Below are 15,590 nucleotides of genomic sequence, written 5' to 3'. Positions count from 1 at the left end.
ATGATTAGAATATGTATTTGTGACCTAGTGAGTCTTGCTCCCTCTGCCATCCCACTGTTTTACTTCTTTGTGCAGATGGGAAGCCACAAAGCTCAGCTACACAATTGGGATGTGACCTTTGTCACCAGCTGATAACTGACAATGTAGGGACAGAGGTTAATGGTCTGTGTTTCCGGGCAGGAAGTCAGTGCGTAAATTGGAAACAAAATCACTGCCCAGTCTATAGCTATGTAGAATTCAAGGGGTTTAAACAGTGGATTTGTATGATGATAGTAAATGGAACATTGCTATTTTTAACTTCTCTTGCTCTTCGTTGTCTCCTGCACTCAATTTAAAACAGGTTGCAAACCTGTTGAGGGTGTTGAAGGTATTAGACTTTTCAGAAATCTAAATTGAATCATTTCTAATATTGTCCATTTTTTTCCTGGGTGCCAGCACAACACAAAAGAAATGGGTTTTACTGCTAGAAATAATACTGGCATTTATGTTGTCTGTTTAGAGCTATATTTTAACCTGCAGTGTCAGAGTTGTGCACACTGGATAGAAAGGGCTCACTGAAATGGGCTTGTGTGAAAAATGTTCTCCTCAGACTTGGGAGACAGCTCTTGTGAGCTGTGGACCAGCCTTCAGAAACAGTGAGGACTCCTTTGCCTGTGGAAAGTTAATTATGGTAATTTTTTTAAGTTGCAGACCCCAGCCTCGTTTGCACAGAGTGTTCAGGAACTGACTATTGCTCTTCAGAGAACTGGAGATCCAGCAAACCTGAATCGTCTTCGGCCTCACCTAGAGCTCCTGGCAAATATTGACCCCAGTCCAGGTAAGTCTGGAAAACCTGTAACTGAAGAGTTTAGCCAGGAGGAGCCTAACACTGAAGAAGCATTGAAAGCTGATCATCAAGTATAAGGAAGCATCCTCTGACTCATCAACTTAAGATTCTTGAGTGGTATTCAAAGCCAGGCTGTAACAGCAGTAATCTCTGTGAGGAACTGAACTATTGAGACCCAAATAGCTTCAGAAGTACAGCAGGAATAATCTCTGAGAAAGAGCTCCCTTGTGTGACAGCACTGTGTGAGCTCTCATGAGTGAGGGTGTTTTGCACACAATCCTGTGAGGCTGCATGGGGTGTATTGGGCAGTGCTCACGGGGGGAGTGGCAGCACTCAGAGCTTCCCTCTTTGCCCTTTTTTAGTCCATGTACTGGCATTTAAAACAGCAGGAAGGTTGACAGAACCACTGTGCTTAAAGCAGAGCCTTTTAGCTGTTGCTGAGATGCCTTTTCTCTCCAGTTCCCTATTGCAGCAAATAATGTGTTAGCCAGCTTGGGGAAGTCTTCTTTAAAACACTCACCAGATTAAGGACTTCCATTAAGTTGTCTAAAAATTACATGTCTTTTTCTTTGTTCCACAAGTTCAGGTTTTGATCTGCAGACACTGCACTCAGGATTCTCTTAGAGCCAGCTTAAAATCATAAGGCATCTTCTGTGTAAAGAATTTTGGATTCCAGAGTAATTGATAAATTGAATATATAGAAGCTGGGGGAAAATCAGTCTAGACAAGAAAGATTTGTTACTTCCGGGAATTCTGCAGAGGTGGGAAAGACAGTCTGGGAAGGGGAAGAGAGCTTAAAAGAATATAACTGGGAAAAATAAGCTGTTGGCAGAGGAAAGATGGAATTTGTTGAGCAAGTCAGCAGTGCTGTGAGGATGGACCACCTGAGGGAGAAGGGAAGGGACAGAACAGAGTGCTGTGGCTGAAGTTTTGTTTCATACCTGTTAAAATGTGTAAAATCAGCTTTAGGTATCAGAATAGTGTGAAGGCCTAAACTATGACTTCAGGAGATGAGAAGTTGTAGTTCTTAGTTTCTGTATGTTTAAACAAATAAACTTCCCTTTCAAACGAGGACCAGTTGTACTTCACAGCTGAAGGAGATGTAGTGCTTTCTTCCCAAGTCTTTCATACTGAAACGAGTCAGGGACAAAGCTGTGTGTGTTCTGCAGATTTGTTGGCCCAAACTGCCAAGGAAAGTGGCATCACTGATGGCCTCACAGTTTCAGCAGGGGAGTCTGGTCTTGATGGTTCTTTGCTGTGCTGTTGAGTTGCTGCCCTGCTGTTCTGTAGGCACATTGAAGCACCAGTGGAAGACTTTAGGCCTTGTGAGTGGAATCCAATGTCATTAATTGTGCTAAAGATCTTGAAAGGCACTTTGAGGGCCTGTGCTTTGCAGCAGAGTGTGCAGGCACGGGGTGAGAGTGTCAGCTGCTGGCAGAGATTCAAAAAAAAGTAAATTGGCTAAAAACCCAACTGTTCCTGTTGAATTGAGACTGTCCAGTTCATTCACAGTGCTGTGTGTTAGATGGTGCTCTGAGACAGATTTGCCTGGTGTTGTTTTTTCTGAGTGAGAGGCACCAGTTCAGTGGCAGCTCTGTGACTGTGCCTGTGCTCAGGCCAGTGGGTAAGGAATTTGTGTGGAATGGTTTCACCTGCAGGGCTCTGAATGCAGAGTGGGATTTTCAGCCTGGTGTTTTTCATTGTGTGAAGAGTTTGTACAGTGCATTTCTCTGGAGTCCCTGTGAGGTGAAAGTTCTTACTAAAGGAAATAATTTGGCTTACTGGCTCATTTGGTGGTTTGTGCAGTTCAGTCTTGAGTCTGTAGGTCCCTTTATCCTAGAAGAGGTAAATATCCCAGAATTAAGGTGCTGAATAGTTTTTATCTGCTGATAAAACATTTTTGATAAAACATTTTTGCCTGTCTAGTGAGTGTTGTGATTCTGATTTTTTGGGGGTTTTTTGTTTGGCTTTTTTTTTTTGGTGTGTGTTTGTTTGTTTTTGGTTTTTTAACCTGATTCTGGAAAATCTGTCTGACTTTTCTTTTTCTCTTCTCTGTTTGCTGTCCACACAACAGATGCTCCACCTCCAACATGGGAACAACTGGAAAATGGACTGGTTGCTGTGAGGACTGTGGTTCATGGCTTAGTTGATTATATTCAGAATCACAGCAAAAAAGGAACAGATCAACAACAGGTAAAAGCTAAATCACTTTGAAATGCTTATCCCTGAATTTGATGGGCTGTATCCAACAGTAGAGGTTTTCTGTTTCATCTGGAGAGGTTTGGTTTGATGAGGAGCTGATTGAAAATATCACAGTTTGGTCATATTTATCAAAAAAGAAACAAGTCAAAAACTCAAACCCCCAGCCAAAACCAGTTGAATTAATTTGCACAGCTCACTAGAATGAAAGGAAAACAGTCTGATGCATTTGCAGGCTGAGGGAAATGAGTAACAGCCCTCCTGACTAGAGGGTGGGGAAGGGATGCCAGGGTACAGCTATTATCTGTAGGATTTGTTTTAATGAGACATATTTCAGCCAGCTGGCTCTGAGTTAATGAAGTTATTCTTGCACCTGTGCCTAATGGTCTGTCAAGTTTGAGGATTTAAGAATACTCTGTGTAAAGGTGCAGTCCAAGTTCCTGAAACAAATGTTCTTGTTTCAGAAATGAAGTTATGTTGCCAAAGCATCTCTCATAGCTGTCTAATCCCACATTCCTTTGGCCTCATTTTGTTGTGTTGCTCGGTGGATGTCAGTGCTTGTTGCAGGTGATTTCTTACAGATCTACACCTTTTGGCTGAGCTCAGAAAGCAAGAGTTGACTTTTACAGACCTTTCCCTTGGTGGGACCTCTCAAATCGGGTGTTTCTGCCTCTGATTTAATTCTGCTAAAGAAACTGTAGGATTTTAAAGGACTTTGAGACCACCTCTGGCCTTCTTTATTTAGAGAGACAGGCAAATGGGTGGCCATGCAAACAGCAAGATTGAATTAAGTTGTTTCTTGAGTAACTTAATTAAGAAAAATACAGAAGACAACCCATCCCCTGCTGCTCTGTGTAGGAATAAGGTTGCACCCTGAACTATTGATGGACAGAACTGTAGATAGTGAAGATATTTTTAGTGCAAAAAGGGGGTAAAAGGGAATGTGGTGGAATTTAACTGTCATAGTGATCAAAGGGATACTCAAGTGCCATTTTGAGCTAACAGAAAGCCAGGGAAAAGGAGCTAAATTGTATTTATTTTCAGTCTACCACACAACTTGATAAACATTTGGCAGTTTCTGGTCACCATGGTAATTTTTTCATCCTGGATCAGTTTTGTCTACTTACCTGTGTTGTGAAATGTACAGCTGTGTTCCAGTCAGACTCTCCAGTAAGGAATATAAACAAAAATGCTGTAGAAACCTGATAGTGACTTAGTTGTCAAAATATCTACTCTTGAGTGTGTCGGTTCTGTTGAAGAACCAAACACAAACATCTTCCAGTCATTTCACATGAGGTACTCCAGAAACATTTACATGGAAGGAGTTACCAGCAGTCAGACATCAGGCCTTTCCTAAGGGGATGCTCAGCTCTGGGTTAAGGGCACTTGGATGTCCGGTGTCTCACCTGGTTTCCTTGCTCGCAGCCCCCTCAGCACAGCAAGTACAAGACATACATGTGCCGAGACATGAAGCAGAGAGGAGGATGTCCCCGGGGGGCCAGCTGCACCTTCGCACACTCCCAGGAGGAGCTGGAAAAGTAAGTGTACCTCTGGTGGCAGAAACCAGTCCAGTCTTTGCTTCATCTTACCTAGGAGACTGAGTTACTGTATCTAGGCATGAGGAGAGGAGGCATAACCTGCCTGTGACAGTGGGAGAAATAATGTGAAAAACTTGTAACAGTCTCTCTCAGGTTTTGGAGCTGCTTGTTCTTCCAGGTATTTGGCTTTGTTCAGTGCTAATGCAACTGCAAAGGTTTGATTTTACACTGGTGTTATCTGAGGTTTGTAGAGATGGGCTGTTTTCTCTTTAAGTGTGGCTAACCCTGCTGTGTGGCTGCACCCACAGGGGTCATTAATTTGGGGGTACTTCTCATCTTCCTTCATGTTCAGGTGGGTTGCTGACAGTTTGCCAGCTCTAGGGAATGTGTTAGGAGCTCTGCACAGAGCTAAAAACTACTTTTCCAAGATTTTTTCCTGCAACAGTTATTCTTTGTGCAGTCTGAGAAAGTTTCGTGCTATAACTTTGTGGCTTAAATCTGTTGCTGTAGAGTTAAAAAATAATGGTGGTATGAAATCTGCAGCAAATAATCTACTTCCACGACAGATTTAAAGGGGCCCCCAGTTACCCAAGGGCAAGATGCTGTTGTTCTGCAGGTTGTTTTAATTTTTTAAGTAATTAATATGCAGTGTTGAAGCATTAATATGGCAGTCCCCTGGCTCTGTAGCCAGCACATGGTGCATATGCAAAACATGGAGCAAAAAAAGAGAGCATGTGCTGTTAGAATGACAAAGGCAATTATTCAAGGGAACAAAGAATAGGACTTTGATGGTTGGGTGCTGCAGAAACAGTTGGGGTTTTTGCCTTTTGTCATCATGATTTTAAAATGGAGATTGGTGGTGCTGGCTGGGGTGGTTTTGTTAACCCGTGGTGGGTCAGTGCCACTCCTCTGAGCTGGTTGTGTGTATCAAAGACTGTTTGCCAGCTTTGCAGGTGGGAGAGGCCTGGTGTAGCCACAGACTGATTTACATGACCAAAGTATTAATGTTGTCATGGGCTGAAGGGAATGTTTGCTCTGTTTCAGGTTCCAGCAGTTTCTGTAGGTGCTTGGGCAACTTGGAGTTCCATCTCTTCCTTGTATTTTTAATTTTGATTAAATCCTTTAAGTAGCTGTTGTGTTAGTGTTCCTGCTTTTAGAAATGCACACTGTGACTAATATGCCTTGCTGTTGCTGTGTGGTTCCTGTACCTCTGTATGTAGCTCTAAGTTTGGAGGAAGGTTATGGGGAAGTGTGTGGTAATGCCTTGCACAGCAAATTATAATTCAGACTTGCTTAAACAGCAGCTTATTACCCTCCTGACAAGGGACAAAGACCCAGTGTGCATAACAACCACAGACCTTTTTTAGATCAGTGTCCTGCGCAGGTGGAGCTGCAAGAAACACTGATAAAATTGTTCAGTGGGCAGCACTGTACATTTTTTCCAGCAATTTTCATGGAGGGTGCTGTGTAACTCTCCCTGTCACCCTGGACTTAAGGGTGTCTGTCCACATGCACTGCCTGTTTTCAGCTGTTGTGTTCTAGAAGGGTGGCCTGTCCTCATCTTCCTCAGCCTCCAGTGAGTCAGGAGCCCTCAGACACTGCCCCTCTGAGAGAGGCAGTGGCCCAGAACTAACTGGCAGGGAGAACATGGCAGTGGTTTCCCAGTGTCCTGCTGCAGCTTTGCTGTGAGTAGCTGGTTTGGGTATTGAGCTGGATGAAAAAGCAGAGCCCCAAGTTCAGCCTGAGGACCTCACCATGTGTCCAGCTGGCCTGCCTGGCTGACCTGAGGTGCCAGAATGGCTGTGGAGCAGCATGGTTAGAAAGCTGTAGTCTGTCCCTGCTCAGGTGAGAGCGTGGTCTCTTTACTCCCTTTAATGCCTTCAGAATGGTGCCCACTGTCAACACCATGCAGCTCCCATTCATAGTTTGATTATGTGGGTAAAGATTCATCTTCAGTTAAGCCAGGAAATTGGGAGAGTTAGGAAGGTGACTAGAAGATGATCAGTGAACTCTTACAGATGAACAGCTCAAATCTATCTAGTAAGATTGCGCTTTGTCTGGCTCTATATTCAGTCACACCTAAAAAGCCAAAACAAGCCCAACAATAACCCCCCTTTTTGCCTCTGTTGCTCTTAATGCTGTGCATATGGGCAAATACAAAGATTATCTGCAGATTGAGTACTAAGTGCCTCCTTTTTCTACAGTAACGTGTGTACTTTTTTAGTCTGGGTTCCCATCTTGCTCTGACTCTTAGGTATGATAGGAAAGTGTTGGTTTCAGCCCTGCTGAAGAAATGGTGTCTTGTCCAGTGAGAACACCCAGGTCTGCAAATACACCCTGGCACCCTGGGATCTGAGCTGATGGCAGGAGGTTTGCTGGAGGACCTTCACCTCTGGAGTTTGCACTAGCACTGTCAGCCTGCTGGTTTGGGTAGAGTGTTAGTTAAAATGCCTGTGTTGGTTCAGGCTTTACTCAGGAGCAGTTAGATTTTTGGAATTGCAGTGTTCATAGAGTTTTTATCTTTAGTCACTTTGTCAAGTGATATACACGCACAAATGATGGAAGCTGTGTGTTGATGTAGTAAAATAAATCTTTAAAAACTGTGCTTTAAAAGATACCACATAGTAATAAACACTTGGCTTAATACTGGACACAGAGTGGAATAGGTATCTTCATCTTGTCTCTTTAATTTTCTGCAGTTTTAGTTTCTTCTCTGAATAAAAGAGACTTGCATTTTCTGTGATTCTTACTCTGAAGCTTGTTACTGTGTTTCATGTGATGCTTGGTTTTTTTTCTTCTGTACAGTTGAGATGCATATGTTGACAGAAAGTAAGATTTTAAACTTGCTGTGTGAGGTTTAGCTGTGAATGCTTGATGTACTTGTCATTCAAAATGCATCCTTGTTCTGATTGAAGGTCTATTAACAGTTCAACTATCAGGCAAGTTGTATTCCAACAGGTATTCTCCCAGGCCCCTTGGAAACTTGAAGTAAAACTTGAAGCTTTCAGTAGAATCTGTGTTTGATACATCCTGAAAGTGCAACTCCTTTTACTTTCCTCTGTTTGGATTTCTGATGTGCAATTTCTCTTTCTGAAGATTCCGTAAAATGAACAAGCGTCTGGTTCCCCGAAGGCCTCTGAGTGCGTCCCTGGGCCAGCTGAACGAGGTGGGCCTGCCTTCAGGAGCCATCCTCGCAGAGGAAGGGGCAGTGGACTTGCCCAGCAGGAAAACGTCTGCTCTGCCAAATGGAATTGTGTCAACAGGCAGCACGGTGACACAGCTCATCTCTCGAGGGACTGACTCTGGTTATGAGGCTGCTCTGAAGCCGGGCAAGATGGACCACCTGAGCAGCAGTGCCCCTGGATCCCCCCCGGACCTGTACGGGTCTTCTGCCTGTTGTTCAGTGTTGTGTGTGTGCAGATGGAGTAGAAAAAAACACATTCTCTAGAAAAGAAATTAAATGGGAGTTGGAGTTGGTTTTGTGGTCTGGGTTTGGGGTCTTTTGTTGATTTTTTGTTTGTTTGTTTAATTTTTTGGGTTTGGTTTTGTTTTGGGGTTGGGTTTTTTTCAGTGATTAAAGAGTAGAGTAGGGCAGTCCCGCGGTGTAAAGGGGAGCACTCTGGACTCTGAATCCCAAGGACCTGAGTGTGAGTCTCAGTGGGACCATCCCCTGGCATTAAATGCCTCCCTGCCATCCCATACCGTCAGATCTTGGATGCTCAGCGGGGTCCGCCCGGTCAGTACCGGTGGCTGTGACAGTCCCGAGGACTTCCCTGTCACTGTCCAAGCTCGCTCGGCCGTGGCAGATTGACCTTGGGACTGAAACGGTGGGGCCAGTTCTGAGCACACTGAGCCTCACCTGAACAATCCACTGCACAGGCTGGAAGGGCACGTGGGGAGAGCCCTGTCCAAAGCTTTGTTGGTGAAGTCTGGCCATACAAGTGCATATAAAGGGTAGAGTAGAAAACTACAGCTAAAACTTTAGCCTACTTTATTTCTGTTTGCTCATATTTTGATTGGTGAAGGTGATACAAGCCATGAGAATGTGGAGTGTAGGCAAAGAACAGCATGTTGGAGCTCAGTGTGCTGTACCAGGCCTTAATAAGCACTGCCATCTCTTTTCTAGGCTGGAGTCTGTCCCCAAGAGCTCCATCTCTGCCTTACCAGTGGCCCCTCACGCTGTGCCCGCCCGGGCCCCGGCAGACCTGCCCTCGGTGTCTGTCCCCAAGCAGCTGCAGATGGTGCCTCGGGGGTCTCAGCTGTACAGTGCTCAGCAAGCAGATCTGTTTTACCAGGACCCCAGAGGAGCTGCCCCACCGTTTGAGCCAGCACCCTACCAACAAGGTAACACTGACACCAACCTCTTGCATCCTCAGGCTGGTTTTGATCTTTCTTCCCACTCTGTTTTTTAAGCCCCTACATTGAAGTTTTCTTGTGTATGACATGAACTAAAGACACTAATGTGGTGATGGCATTATAAAAGGGAAATTGGGAGGGGTTTATGTCTTGACTGAGGATTTCAGTGCAAATTGAAACAGGTATTTTTATCCATTCAGTGTTGAAAATCCTTCTGTATTCAGTTCTTTCCAACTGGGCTATATCAGGGATTCAGGAGGGTAAACCTTAGTTCAGTCTGACTCAATGAAAAGGGAAATTAAGTGCATGTGATGGAGAGAGACAAATTAAATTAGGGAAGGGTGTTCACAATAAAGAGAACATCACGAAAAAGGAACTAAGAGGAAAAACTCAAGTATAGAGACCAAGTGGAGAAAGGTAATATTGAAGGGGACTAAACAGAAAAGTTACAGCTATATATGAAGGGAATGATTTTTATACAGTGTAAGATTGCAGAGAGAAATGAGCAGAAGTGAAGGTTATATAAAAGGAAAGTAAGGATTGGAATACCAAAAGAAGCTGAAAAAAGAAAAGGCCCTAGAAGGGAAATGGGAGAATGAAACCATTTCTGAGAAAGTTGCAGAGCATTTTGAAAAAAAACAGACAATAATTGGTCATTATGTGCCAATGAATGCCTGAATTGCCTACAAAATTTGATGTTATACACATATTTAGGCTTATTTTTAAATTATCCAGATTTCCCAGATAGAATCATAAAATGTTCAGATAACCAGGAAGTGTGATCCTAGAAGTCGTTGGTGATTCACAGCTCTGAAATTTCTTTCAACTCTTCAAGAGGCAGAACAAATATTTATGTAACTTCAAATTCTAATAATCTAAGTTCCTTTGCACAAGCAGTGACTGATATATTGGGACAAATTGAATTGTAGCTGCCTGGGTGAAGATGTACAGGCTAATCTTCAGTTGACTTTTTAGGTTTTATCTAGGTGAAAGCATTCATAGCAATCTGGTGATGTGCTGGCAGGACTTGTGGCACCTGTGCTGGGCTCAGTCTCACCACCCCTTCTCCAGCCACTGTAACACTGACACCTTGCTGGGATCTTATTTAGACAATTTAAACGTGTCACTTGAACTTTGGATCAGCGTTTGCCGCTTCAGGGTTTTCTGTAGTTAATTCTTGAGTAGGAATGCAAGTCAGACCAATTTTTGCTCTTCTCCTTGAGTCTTGTAGGCTGGAGTATTGGAAGCAATTCCTGGTACATATGTATGGCTAGGCTTTGCAAATGGAGATTTGGGACCTGCTTATCTTCCAAGATCTGACAGGATTGGGTGTCAGGGAGGGTCAGCCCCCGGTTAGTACTTGGATGGGAGACCTCCTGGGAATACCATACCAGGAGCTGTAGTTCCTGAGGACTTCACTCCAAGCTTGCTCAACTGTGGGAGATGAGCCTTAGGAGTTAAACAGTGGGGTCAGTTCTGTGCATGCTGAGCCTCACCTAAAAAATCCACTGCGCAGGTTGGAAGGGCTCACCCACGTGGGGAGAGCCCATCCCAGATCTTCGTTCGTGAAGTCAAGCCATACATACCATGTCTCTGAATTACTTTCCCCATTGCTCCTGAAATATTTTAGCCACCTACTAGTTGATGTTCATTTGGCTGATTTTTCCAGGAATACAGTAGGTTTCCATAATGCTTACTTGATACAAAGCAATTCATGTGCAGTGATGATAATGGCTTTGTGTTCTGTTTGTGCTCCCCCCTCAGGAGTGTACTACCCCACTCAGTCCATGTCGCGCTTCGTGCGGCCGTCGGCGCCCGAGGCGGGCGCGGCGTACCTGGAGCCGTACGCGCCGTACCTGCCGGAGCGCGTGGTGAGCCCGCAGTACGCGCAGCCGCAGCAGTACCCGCCGCTGGCGCCGCCGCTGTACCCCGCGCACTACGACAGCCGCCGCGTGTACCCCGCCGTGCCGCCATACCAGCGCGACGACGTGGTGCGCGGCAGCCCCGTGCCCATCGACATCCCGCCCGCCGCCGTGCCCCCCTACGTGCCCGACGCCAGGGACAGGTACCAGCAGCCGGAGCCGTACTGCCCCGTGGCTCCGCACCTCGGCCAGATCAGACCCTCCTGCCACAGGGTACGTACGGGCCTTGTGCTGGCTGCCTCTGCTGGGAGGAACAACGGACTGCCTCGGTGTAGGGGTGAGGGGGTGAGGTAATGGTGGTCAGCAGAGGTTCGGGAACAACAGCATCAGAAGGCTTGAACAGAGAGCTTTATTTTTGGTTACAGCTTCACCTTCTATATATCCCTGTGTACACCATGTCATCACACTATTGGCTAGTCAGATCACTAAGCATACATGGAAACATTCAGAGAAGAGCAACAAGGCTGGAGAAGGGACTGGAGCACAAGTGCTGTGGGGAGAGGCTGAGGGAGCTGGGGGTGTTTAGCCTGGAGAAGAGGAGGCTCAGAGGTGACCTCAGCACTGTCTGGAACTGCCTGAAGGGAAGTTCTGGCCAGGTGGGGGTTGGTCTCTTCTCCCAGGCACTCAGCAATAGGACAAGGGGGAACAGGCGCAAGCTCTGCCAGGAGAAATTGAAGTTGGAGATGAGAAAAAACTTCTTTGCAGAGAGAGTGCTCAGGCATTGGAATGGGCTGCCCAGAGAGAGGATGGACTCCCCATCCCTGAAGGATTTTAAACTGAGCTTGGCCGTGGCACTGAGTGCCATGATCTGGTAATGGGCCTGGAGTTGAACCAAGGGTTGGACTTGATGATCTCGGAGGTCTTTTCCAACCAATGTGGCTTGTAGACTTACCAGTTTTGAGTTTGACATACTTGTGGGATGTTTAATTGTAATGCAAAATAATAAATGCAACAAGGTTATAATCTTAGAGTTCTCCCACTTGCCCCCACATGACTGAAATGAGGACATGGCATGCTGGAACATGTTCCAGTGGAAGCTTTGCCAAGTTGGGACACATTCCTGGTCTTTGAGGCATCTGGAACTAACAGTCTGACCAGCCTAGGAACATGTTTTGTCCTATATCAAAGATGTTAGCAGTCAGACTTCAACAAAGTGAAAATTATTTTAATGATTCTGTCTGTCCTCTGCATTTCCCTTTCTTGCAGGATATGGCTGCCATGTTTTGTTTGATAAACAACATATAGGAAATTACTAGTTCTGTGCATTAATGCTTCAGAAGCTCTGTAAGGTATTTCTGTCTTCATTTCAGCCTCATCCCAGCCTGGATGAACTTCACCGACGAAGGAAAGAGATCATGGCCCAGCTAGAGGAGAGGAAGGTGATTTCTCCACCTCCTTTTGCGCCGTCGCCTACCTTGTCTCATCCTTTTCACTCAGAGGAGGTAAGCATATTTTGGCAAAAACCTGACATACTGCCATGTTTAGAAAATACTTTGGAGGCTTTGTGTGCTGGCAGGTGAAGACAACAAGAAAATTAGAACAGTACAGCACTTGAACGTGTTGAGGGATTGTGGATTTAGTGCTCCACGTGGAAAGCCCTTGTAGTGCAGTCTCCAGTACCTCAACTGGCTGTTGATTCTCTGATCTACCACTGATCCTAAGCTGTCTGCTTTTGGTGCAACCAAGAAAATAAATGTTGAGCTATTATTAATTGAAATAGTCAGTCTTCACAGTTACTGGACTTTGCTTCATTTGCTCCTGACAGAGTTAAGTAATAGCTTGATAGAGACTTATTTTTTTAACCAACGTCAAAATAGCACTTTCACACTGGCCAAGTGAACAGTCAGCACTGGGAGAGTGGCCAGGTGATCAGAATTTCATGCACTTCATGCCTGCCATGGCTCAATTCCAAATAGTGATGTATCTGATAAAAAAATAACCCTGATGGTGTTTCTCAAGTTCTCTGCTGTTAAAGTCAGTAGGGGTGTCTGTGAAACTGCCTGTTCCTTTCACTTACAGAACCAGGTGTTTGTTTTTGTACAGTACTTGGATGAAGACCTGAAGGTAGCTGGAAAATACAAAGGAAATGACTACAGCCAGTACTCGCCCTGGTCCTGTGACACCATCGGCTCCTACATTGGAACCAAAGACGCGAAACCCAAAGATGTCGTGGCAGCACGGAGTGTGGAGATGGCAGTGAGTGGGGACTGGGGGAAACAGAGGCAAAGTGAACACTTCTGTGGGTTGGGAAGGACTTCCATTTTCCAGCATGATGACAGGGCTTGTATTTAAGCTCAGAAATGCATTGCAGACAGAGAAAAGCATCTGCAGGTGTGCAGAGTGCTTTGTTTGCAAAGTTCTGAGCGGTGCTACCCTGGTGTAGATACTGCCAAGTTTTGCATCTAGATGCAGGATAACCACTGTGCTCTGGAGGCATGGATAGGAAGGATATTTTGCCATGGTTCTTTACACTTCATTGAAATCCCCAAATTACTCTGTCCTAGCAGCTTGTTAATTAAGCGTGTCCTTCTCTTGCTTCCTGTACTTTGTGTCAGAGGGAGATGCTGTAATTTACCTTTGTGCTATTAGTTACTTTTAAAGTGATTGTTACTGCTGTTAGCATTGTTATTAATTTTGACTTGAGGGACTCTGATTTATGGCCATGGGAGTACCCAGAACTTGCATGAAGCTGTTAAGAGAAGCACAATCATAACATAGTACTATTTGTCCTTGAGGGCAATTTCCAGCTCTGTGTTGTGCTTATTCAGCCCTTCAGTGAACTGTGGGTGTCAGGCTGTGATGTTGTTTTGTGCTGCTCTGTTTTTGCTGGGTCAGTGTTGCAAAAGGAAGGGGCTGCTGGGGTGTCATGCTGGGAGTCATGAGTGCAGAAGAAAAGAAATAGGAGTCTGAAATACCACCACTCTTGGGTTCCTTCCTAACATTCAAGCACCACTTGACACCATAAATAGGCTGGTAGCCCATGCACTTATGAAGACATTCAAGTCTTGAAGAGAAAGAACCATTTAGCCTGTGGGGACTGTTTACAGAGGTGCATCTGTTCTCCATCACCTCTCACTTGCAAAAGTGATTTGTCACTTCTTATTTATATATTGTCCCTGTCATGGAGACTCTTCTTTGGCCTGTAAGGGAGGGGGGAAAGATTTCTATCCAGAATTTATTCTTTTGTGGACAGGTGCTCACCTGTTACAAACACTTAACCAACTCCTAGAATTTTTTGTTTGAGCTTCTCAAACAGGCTCCCCTTTTCCCTCTGCCCTATTGGAATTAAATGTGTGTCATTTCTGTCTATTGAATTGGTTTCCTATAAGACCTTGAAAGCACTGTCTGGAATGGGAGCAAAAAGGAGGCTTTCTCACAGAAAAAAACACAGCAAAAAACGGCACTTCATGTGCAGCTTTGGCCTTTTTACCTGCCCTCTTGCTCCCAGTCCCACATGCTGTGGTTGCCTGGAGGTACAACAGTGTCACGTTTGACCTGGGGAATCCTGGGATTACTCGGAATCGGCTTACAGTGTCCAAGGGGCAGCCCTCAGGAACCAACAGACAGCTCTTGGCTTCCATCCCTGCTGCTGGAAAACTGTGCAAACAAACTGCAGCTCAGTCAAGAGCCGTGATAGGGTTCTGGAGAAGCAGCCTCCTTTTTCATGGCTAATCGAAGCCTTCTGGCCCAGAGCTAATTCTCAGATAAGCAAATAGCATCTCCACTGCTCTTCAGGTTTTGTCTCCTCACAGGAAAAAATTCTCAGGAAACCTTTACTGAATTAATTCTTCAGTGAATGAATTCCATCTCTTTTATTGTTCATACGAGTCCTTTTTTCAAGGATAGGAATAGTATCATCTGGGAGTGCATAATGCTGAATATCACACATATGGCATTGCAACTTGGTAAATAGAAGTAAATTAAAATTGGTACTAGCATCCTACAGCATCAAAATTAAAATGTGGGGTTTTTGCAGAATTCCAAAGTAGGTGCTGCCTAATGCCTCTTCCAGTTTCCAAGTGTTACATCTCTTGACTTTAGCTTCCAACTCAGTTGTTACTGCTGTTTTCACCCCTTTATTTCTGCCTCAGATGTGTAACCTTGTCTGTTTCTAGCAGTCCTTGTCCTCACTGAGAGGTTGCACAGTTTTATTTTGATTTTGGACCATACTGAAGTTTTTAGCCTTTAGCCAGTTCTCTTTGTGTAGTAGCCCCACTTACCTTGTTCTTATTGTGCCCCGGTTTTACTCCTTTAGCAAAGTCTTAACTAGATTTGGGCAATTTTTATCATGTTACATTTTCTGGTAGCCAGCAGGTAGCTTTCCCATTGAACTAACCTCTTTGAGGTGAGAGAGAGAGAACACTTTATCTCTTCCTGTGCTGACCCCTTATGGTGTTTGAGTGTGAAGCTCAGTTAGAAGCCAGGATGTTCAAAGCAGTGTTGCTCCTTAATGAAGAGAGCACCTAAAAAGATGTACTAGACATGTCCAAGTAAGTGCTGTACTCAAAAATTCCCATTCTGAGTCATTTGCAGGTGTTAGGTGATACAGTTCTTACCACTGGACTTCAGAGAAAAGTCTTTTGGCCTCTGGAAGGAACATGTATTCCTCAGAGAGGCCCATTGATGTCATCTTTGACTTTATTTAAGGAGAAGGTTTCCCCCGCATCTGTTCCCATTAGACTTTTTCTGTCTTAATTTCCATTTACCACTGCTCTCTTCTCCTGGATTTATTCACAATTTGTTATGCAA

The 15,590-nt window shown here is 44.7% G+C and overlaps 1 protein-coding gene across 3 annotated transcripts in view; it reads left to right on the top strand.

Moving 5' to 3' along the window:
* The window catches only part of RC3H1 (ring finger and CCCH-type domains 1), a 78,810-nt gene that overhangs the window by 38,771 nt on the left and 24,449 nt on the right, over positions 1–15,590 (top strand). For 2 of the 3 annotated variants that reach the window (XM_071565830.1, XM_071565829.1), the window contains exons 7-14: positions 685–817; positions 2,901–3,019; positions 4,451–4,563; positions 7,660–7,941; positions 8,690–8,907; positions 10,684–11,054; positions 12,152–12,283; positions 12,885–13,037. In XM_071565830.1, the coding sequence (XP_071421931.1) occupies positions 685–817; positions 2,901–3,019; positions 4,451–4,563; positions 7,660–7,941; positions 8,690–8,907; positions 10,684–11,054; positions 12,152–12,283; positions 12,885–13,037 (1,521 nt within the window). Of the gene's footprint in view, positions 1–684; positions 818–2,900; positions 3,020–4,450; positions 4,564–7,659; positions 7,942–8,689; positions 8,908–10,683; positions 11,055–12,151; positions 12,284–12,866; positions 13,038–15,590 lie in introns of all 3 variants that reach the window. The other variant, XM_071565832.1, reaches the window with a different exon arrangement.

This window comes from Pithys albifrons, chromosome 10 (assembly GCF_047495875.1).
Source record: "Pithys albifrons albifrons isolate INPA30051 chromosome 10, PitAlb_v1, whole genome shotgun sequence".
Lineage (NCBI taxonomy): Eukaryota > Metazoa > Chordata > Aves > Passeriformes > Thamnophilidae > Pithys > Pithys albifrons.
The sequence above is the reverse complement of the archived record's forward strand: the minus strand, read 5'-3'. Positions and strand labels throughout refer to the sequence as shown.